The sequence below is a fragment of the Rhizopus delemar genome, genomic scaffold (genome assembly GCF_000149305.1).
Source record: "Rhizopus delemar RA 99-880 supercont3.4 genomic scaffold, whole genome shotgun sequence".
Taxonomy (NCBI): domain Eukaryota; kingdom Fungi; phylum Mucoromycota; class Mucoromycetes; order Mucorales; family Rhizopodaceae; genus Rhizopus; species Rhizopus delemar.
The window spans coordinates 1,914,014-1,922,237 of NW_027137830.1; the positions used below are offsets into that span (position 1 = coordinate 1,914,014).

Here is an 8,224-nt window from a genome sequence, read left to right on the forward strand (position 1 = left end):
GTTTTTTCGAACCCTCTTATTCCTTTTTGATCTAACTTGGGCGATTAAAGTGTATTAAAAATACCGTGCGTTCACTCAAGTCTTTTTTATAATATAAATAAAAAAATTTAAGCGTGTTCATTTAACGTGCCCACCACAAGTCCATTTGTTTAACAGGTTTTTATCCGCAAGGAAAGACGAATAAAATAAAATGGAAAATAGAAGTAGACAAGTATAAATCAATCAGACCCTATCTGATCTATACTAGCAACTTTGGTTTATATTCACTCAAAAAATTTCAATCTATGAAAGCACCATGATATACAATGCTCATGCTCTCAATATTCAGATGAGCAGTTAATTATCTACTATATGTTCATCAGCTTACTTTGGTGGCAACACGTCACTGTCATGAAAAGAATCTAGATCGTATGGCGACTGCCATGGGAATTTCTCGCATTATCATTACTCCTGTAAGAAACTTCAAAAACGCCATCTTTGTCCATATCATTAGTCAAGCTGGTATGGATGAGATTGCTCAGCGATTTGAAAATCCTCTCTATGGTCGTTCTTTGGTTGTGCTTGCCCCTCTTCTGCTGGCATATGATCGCAATTATACTTTTAGCCTGAAATTATCTATTATGGTGTTAAAGCCTGCCCTGTTGATCATTTCAAGGCTTTCTATCGATTTGCTCAGACCTTTATTACTTTGAACTTGTTGGCTTATATCCGCTTCCCTTTACGTCGCTCTAGGTCACCTTTTTTTGCTACTATTAATAGCAAGATCTTGTGCCAAAAGATCCTAGACCTTACATGGATAAATGGCATTGACAAGATAGTTCTTTGGCGTGGAGTGGTTAACTTAAACAATCCACTTTTTCGAGATCAAGATCGTAATCTGCGTTTCCTGAAAACGATTCAGACGGGTGGCGTTAGTGTGATTCTTCTCAAAAAGCGGTTTGGTACTCAAGGTCGTTACTCTTCAAGGTGTACTGCTCAATGTGAATCAACAAGATACCTCGAGAGTCTTCCCTCAGCAAATTAGCAGCGAATAGGATGATTCTATATGGTCGTTGATCCTAGGAGAAGAGAGATACTCTACTGTGCTAATGAAAATCTATTGTTTAAGAGAAGATGCAATGCAGATACATCAATCTTGACCAAATTGCTCTAGCTGAACATGGCTTAGTTCATCCCAGAGATTTGGAGCTGGAATATTATGTTGCTTTTCTTAGCAGACGCTCTGAATATACTGATGTTCTTCAGGCTCATTATGTGAACACACGAACCAACTATGCTACTATTCACCCGATTAACCAAAAGCTTCAGCTATCATCGTGTTTCAGGAACCAGCTTGCCGATCATGCTACCTTTATGCTGGGAAACTGGTCTGCTCCAAACTCCAGGTTTCATAAGCCCATCCATTGTGTGCTTTTTTAAAGGTTTCTTCAGAAACATGGCTTTCATATTCTTTCGATTGATGAATTTCGTACAAGTGAATATTGTCCAGATTCTGAAGAAATGGCTCTGGAAACATTTCGAATGGTACTTGATCCTTATCCCTATAGAAGACAAGCCCTCCCGCAAGTTATTAGACACAGCCTATTAATATGTACAAATCAGAACTGCCGAGTGTCAGTAGATAATGACAATGGGATACCAACAGTAGAGACCACTTCCGCCTCTGGAATTGCAAATTAGCTGCCTACCTCAACATGTTGCATGTTGTTCGTTCGCTTTGTGGAAATACCTAGGTCCTCGAAAGGCTCAGATATGATGTTCCTCAACAACCAAGAGGGCCAAGAGGGCCCAAAGAGCATTTTGATGACCTACAAAACTAGCATTCATCCAGCTTCCCTAGGAACCAATAGTTTCTCTTGAACAGTTATCGCTGTTCAGCATTTAGATGCATTAAGTGTAAATAATAAACATAATAATGACCTCTGGGTTCTTACTCGTGTTTTCTTTTTTTTTATATATATATATTTTCAACTCTATGCGCACATTAATCATTCTCACTTTCATATAAATACACTAAACAATGCAACCAAAGATAAATCCAAATTTTTATTTTATTTTATATACATTTGGGTACTTCCTTTGCTTTCTATTTGGATCTTTTTTCTTGTCAATTCTATTACATTTCTTTACCAATGTTTATCTCTTTTCCAGTTACTTCAATGCAGCTTACAAATAATTAATTAAAATAGTGTATTCACCCACCTTCCTTCCCAAGTGTCAGATCAATCTCTATATTTACTCTCATAGCTTTTGCTCTGGAGAAACCTCAAAATACGATTAGGTAGCCAATACCATGAACTCACTGATATCTGGAGTCATTTGAAACGAGAAATAAATTACTATTTTGGGGGGGGATTTCAGTGAAAAAAAAAAAAAAAAAAAAAAGAAAAACTTCTTTAGTAACTTGTAGCCAATCACATGATTTGACGATTCAAAGCTCTACTTGACTTCTATGGATATATTAAGAAACAATCAAATCCTGAAAAAAGATATTGGGGATTTCTTTGGTAACACTGAAAAGGTCTGAAAGATCATCCCTCGCAAGATGAATTATAATGATCCACTCAAATATTTTTGGATATGAATGATTCGTCAAATTGTTTCTCTACCGATTTGCCACCGTCTCTCAACCTGAATCAATAGCATTGTCCTTGTATCACGCCTGTGAGGATAACAATCATTGTCAATTTCAAAAAGTAGTAGAAGAGCTAGTATTTCTTTGATTTCTCAGAATGCGCTTACTTTTGGAAAATAAGACTTGTTTTCTTTGGATGATGTGGCATTTGATTTAAAAATACATGGGATCTATTTTTAAGAAATGCGATAATGTGGTTTGTGATAGAGCGGCATTTCTTATTGAAAATAATTTAAAATGAACAAGATCTTTAACTTGTATCTGCTACACAAACCAGATGAATATAGCTTTTTAAGTTACTCAATTTGTGTATATATTTGAATAGAGTATATTTATAATAAAGACTAACATCATACACTGTTCGATCAGGAAAGCGATATGACTCTTTCGTAAGAAAAAATAATCGTTTAACTCACAATTTAAGTGATAGCTGAATTGATTCACATTCATTCTCTGTCAACAGAGTCATATTGTTGCTTTGATATTCAAGCATTTTATCTGCATGAATCACTAAACGATATCACAATCAATTACACTTTATTATTACACACTTTTCTTATTACAGAATAGGTTATTTCATTGTATACATCATACAAGTTTGTGTATTAAAACTAACCTCATTTATTGGTTCTTTACTGTTATTTCCTTATTCAAATGAACAAATGGTATTGTTTGACACTCCGCTATTTTCCCTGAAAAAAAAAAAAAAAAAAAAAAAAAAAGAAATCAGGGACTAAACGAAAGGGTTCCCGATTATCTAATTCGAAGGTCATTTGATATAAATATTACACTTAAAATTCATTTTATTTCTACTTCTTCCTTCTTTATCAAAAATGAAACTTACTCTTATCACTACTGCTATTTTGTTTGCTGTAGTAAATGCAAAGACACTGTTATTTCCTATCCCTCAGGTTGTGTCATGGACAGATGCCCAAGTTCCCCTTTCAAATGATTTTCAAATTATAGGTACAAAACATGTTTATTTAAAAGAAGCTGCAGACCGCTATCTTCGCCTGATATATAAAGAGAGATGGGTCCCTGTTCAGGTTACTACCAAACAAGCATTAGAACAAGGTGAAACACTCTCACGTCTTCAAATTGTAGTTCAGGATAATGTTGTCAAGCTCGATTTAAATGTGAATGAATCTTATACACTCACTGTCCCACGCCAGGGAGGTCAAGCGACACTTGAGGCTCAAACATGGGTGGGTGCCCTTCGTGGCATTGAAACCTTTTCTCAACTGGTGATCCAACAAGATGGACGCCTCACGGCTCACACAGTCACTATTCAGGACTCACCTACATATCCCCATCGTGGTATTCTCTTGGATACATCTAGAAACTTTTATCCGGTTGCTGATATCCTTCGGACCATTGATGCTCTAGTCTACAACAAGCTCAATGTACTTCACTGGCACATCACTGACTCTCAATCATGGCCACTCTATATTGCATCTCACCCAGAGCTTTCTCAAAAAGGCGCATATACATCAAAAATGGTCTATAGCCCAAAGGATGTCCAGAAGATCATCCAGTATGGCCAATCACGTGGTATACGTATTGTTCCAGAAATAGACATGCCTGCACATACTGACTCCATTGCCTTGTCTCATCCTGAGCTCATGGCATGTCACGGGCTTTGGTGGGGAACCTACGCAGCTGAACCTCCCGCTGGCCAATTGAACGTCATCCATCCTGCAGCTATCAAGCTCGTCAAGGATATTATTGAGGATGTGACTCGCCGCTTTCCTGATACCCTTTATCACGCTGGTGGTGACGAATTGAATGCAAACTGTTGGCCAACCAATGAGCAAATGACAGAGTATGTCAAAGCACACAACACAAGCTTTTCTCAGATTTGGTATGATTTTACAAATGATGTGATTGGCTATGTTCAGCGGCAAAAGAAGCGACCTATCATTTGGGAAGACTCAATTAAGGATGGTGGCAAAATTTCTACTGAGGCTGTTGTTCAAACATGGCTGAATCCACCTTCTAATTATACGCGGGCTGGCTATGATGTGATTGTTTCTAATTACGATTACTTTTATCTTGACTGTGGACATGGAGGTAAATAAGAATTAAACAGTATAGAACAAATATGAATATGTTGTATAGGTTGGGTCGGTAACGACACACGTTACATTTCTCCTATACAAACTCAAACAAGTGAGGATGCCTTTAATTATGGTGGTCTAGGCGGTTCTTGGTGCGCACCCTTCAAGACATGGCAACGTATCTACAGTTATGATATGACTTATGGGTTACGCAAGTCAGACAAAGGAAAAGTCTTGGGAGGTGAAGTAGCTCTTTGGTCTGAGCAATCCGGGCCAACTGTGCTAGACAGCCGCTTATGGCCTCGTGCTTCTGCAGCTGCTGAAGTATATTGGTCGGGTAGTTATGACCGTCAGGGGAATCGTCGTACACTTGGGCAAGTTCAACCTCGATTTAATGATTGGGTGATGCGATTGATAGAGCGTGGCATTGGTGCTGAGCCAAATGCTCCTCGATGGTGTTTACTTCATCCTAATCAATGTAACTTTGAAAAACCTTTAAATTAAACCCTAATGAACCATTATTTCTCTCGAAATAAAAATATTTTTTAATACAGAGCAGTAGCAAAAGCAATTTATTGTTATAAACCTCCTCCCCCTTAGAAATCATTCATATATTGATCACATAAAACGAGTAAAATACCCATCAAATTGTAATGTTCGCATGAGTAATAGCTCGCAGAGAATGGCAAAAGAAAATAAAAATGATAAGTCTATGTGCAATTGGTTTAGCACATTGCTCTAAAGTATTCAGGGCACGCAACCAACTGTAATCAAAAGTAACTCAATCATACTATATGTTTTCTTTTCTTTTCTTTTTTTTACTGCAAGCAATGTTCTGCATGTAATAGCTGCCATTGGTCCCTTTTGATTCGTGTACACTCAGTTACTTCGTTTCCTATTAGCTATCGTACCTTCTCTAAGATCGGCTTTCTATTGCTTTGTCTGTTTCGCAGCTGCAGTGGTCTTGGCTAATTGGGCTCTTCCATTCAACAAGAGGAATTTCAATTTTATTGGCTCATGTCTATGATAAAAATCTTTCTAGTTTTTCAATCTATTTATTTTTCTCTGTGTATAGTATTCAGTCCTTCACTGTACTACCGTTCTTTGCAATAACAGTAGCCCTTGAGCTTTGTTTTTTCAAGCTATCGATTTACTATTTTAACACTTTACTAATTTGCATGCCTCCATTGCATATACCGCTTATTCAAACTATGAGACGTGTTCTTTATTTCTCATGCTGCTCATTTTCACTCAATTGTCATATATACACACATTCTGAAAGCTATAACATTGATTACACCTTGCGCAATTTCCAAAAAGCGCGTTCAAACTATATTGAAGCTTACGTCTCACGATCAACCCCCTATAAGTAACACGTTTCCTATTACTCTCAATCCATGAAAGGTTACTTTGGTCTTTTTCAATTCCTCATCAGAGTAAGAATGTCTGGCTTCGTTTACTGCATATAAAATTTCCTTACCGGGCATCACTTCATATACCTCACTTACTAGCTTTTGACTTTGTTATGTGCATTTTCTACCAAACAGCGATCGACAACATTTGTCATTTCTTTTACTTCTGTCCTAGAAAACTTACGGATTGGCAAACCTGTTCTTTACATGTTCCAACATTGTAATATCCAATGCTGTATTCCAAGGAGCAGGTTTTTGGATATGCTTTTCTATCACAAAAGTTTTTACTATTATCTTTATTTCCTCCCTCCTTAGATCTATCTTACTGGCGCTTTGGTGAAGTCGCAACTCATTTGTATGATTGTTCATTCTGCTCTCTTTGATTATACAATCTGCTTCAAAACTCATACAAACTACTTTCCAAGAACAATTTTTTCTTACGAAAAAATCTCCACTTCTTCTGCTTCGTTGTAATCTTTAGTAAATCTCATTTAAGCTTCTTTGTCTGTTGTATCTTTAGTAAAAAAAAGTTGCATTTCGCTCATTGCTAATCTCATTCTAAAACATGGACTAAACTAAAGACAGTTTTCTGTGTCCGCTTTTCGACCACTAATAAAATTCGAATCTAAAACTCCTTAAAAAAGAAGGAAAAAAAAAAAGAAATTACTGCAACCAATGGCCATTATTGATCTTGATGAGATTGAAGAAATTAGACAAAAGTCACCTTTTGCACATTTAAAGATACAAGACGATATAGAATTATACAAAAAGACAGAAAGATATACTTGTTCAGCATGTAACAAGAGAATGAAATATTTTTGCTACCATTGTTTCCAAGTGTTGGGAATGGATAGATCACAAGTTCCCTTTGTTAAGCTACCAGCACCTATAGACATGTAATCAGATTAAGATACATTATGTACATAAACTCACAGTACTTAGTATAAAACATGAGTATGAGCTTGATGGTAAAACAACAGCACTTCATGCTCGAGTGATTGCCCCTGAAGATGTCAACATTTACAACTGGAAAGAAATGCCACAGTATGAACAACCAGAGCGTATTCTTATGCTTTTTCCTGGATCAGTAAGTTATTAAATCATTCTAAGAGTACAAAATGGTAATGGTTGTCAATAGGACGCTAAAAAATTAAGTGAGATACCAAGAGAATGCTTTGATAGACTGATTGTGATTGATGGTACATGGAAACAAGCCAAAATAATGGTCAGAGATACGCCACTTTTGAGTAAAGTTCAAAAAGTGACAATAGAACCACATCTGACTTTCTTTTGGCGATACCAAAATTTGAGTGTGAATTATTTATCTACAATTGAAGCAATTTATTATCTTTATGTAGAATACACACAAGCTTATGAAGAGAAAGGATATAACGGACAATATGACAATTTATTATTTTACTATAAGCACTTGTATGACTTGATTCAGTATAGTTATCGAAAAGGAGAACATAAAGACAGAAGGTTTTGTTGGCGACATAAAGCCAATTATATTAAAGATGAATAATAAAATTGTTTGAAAACAAAATTGCGTACTGTTCACACGGAATTGTAAAACAACGGGATGTAAACTAAACTAAATTCATTTCTATGGTTTCCCGCGTATTGTTTATTGTTAGTAATCGTGATCTGCTGAGCAAAACGATTGAAAAGAGAGAGAGAAGCATTATTCTTGACATTAGTCAATTGAAAACTTGATGCTTCAATTGAACTCTTTTGTAAATGGTTCCTATTTATTAAATAAGAGGAACAATAATCGTATTTTAAATAGAAATCTAGAGTTTTATTATCTTGTTCATCGTTTCCCACTCTAAAATCAATCATATCATTGTTCCTCAGATAGAATTACATTATTAATAATCGCAACGATTATTAATCTATCATTAAAAATAATGTACATTTATTTTATCATCTCTCTTCATTGAGGATTTGATAGATAAGCCCCTTTCTCTCTTTATTCACTCCCTAAACTTTCCCTCTTTCTCTTTTATTTCCATGCATCTTTTTAAAGCTATGTGTACTACAATCTGCCATTCAAGCATTCAAGTTATAAATAAATAAATAAAAAAATATTTTTTTTCTAAATAAGGATTATCATGGAT

General features: G+C 35.8%; 4 protein-coding genes across 4 annotated transcripts; 3 read left to right on the forward strand and 1 right to left on the reverse strand.

The window, feature by feature from the left end:
- Positions 1 to 190: 190 nt before the first annotated feature.
- On the forward strand, positions 191 to 1,024 carry RO3G_06206 (uncharacterized protein; the record flags this gene model as incomplete). The annotated part of the gene is made up of 3 exons (XM_067660796.1): positions 191 to 211; positions 363 to 452; positions 605 to 1,024. The coding sequence occupies 3 exons, from the start codon at positions 191 to 193 to the stop codon at positions 1,022 to 1,024; spliced, it is 531 nt and encodes a 176-aa protein (XP_067516897.1).
- A 2,444-nt stretch (positions 1,025 to 3,468) lies between these two features.
- Positions 3,469 to 5,196, forward strand: RO3G_06207 (uncharacterized protein; the record flags this gene model as incomplete). Its single annotated transcript, XM_067660797.1, has 2 exons — positions 3,469 to 4,705; positions 4,754 to 5,196. The coding sequence occupies 2 exons, from the start codon at positions 3,469 to 3,471 to the stop codon at positions 5,194 to 5,196; spliced, it is 1,680 nt and encodes a 559-aa protein (XP_067516898.1).
- A 511-nt stretch (positions 5,197 to 5,707) lies between these two features.
- On the reverse strand, positions 5,708 to 6,473 carry RO3G_06208 (uncharacterized protein; the record flags this gene model as incomplete). The annotated part of the gene is made up of 4 exons (XM_067660798.1): positions 5,708 to 5,713; positions 6,081 to 6,210; positions 6,289 to 6,373; positions 6,431 to 6,473. 4 exons carry the CDS (start codon positions 6,471 to 6,473, stop codon positions 5,708 to 5,710), a joined length of 264 nt encoding a protein of 87 aa, XP_067516899.1.
- A 306-nt stretch (positions 6,474 to 6,779) lies between these two features.
- RO3G_06209 (uncharacterized protein) lies at positions 6,780 to 7,629 on the forward strand (the record flags this gene model as incomplete). The annotated part of the gene is made up of 3 exons (XM_067660799.1): positions 6,780 to 7,000; positions 7,047 to 7,191; positions 7,243 to 7,629. The coding sequence occupies 3 exons, from the start codon at positions 6,780 to 6,782 to the stop codon at positions 7,627 to 7,629; spliced, it is 753 nt and encodes a 250-aa protein (XP_067516900.1).
- Positions 7,630 to 8,224: the final 595 nt, after the last annotated feature.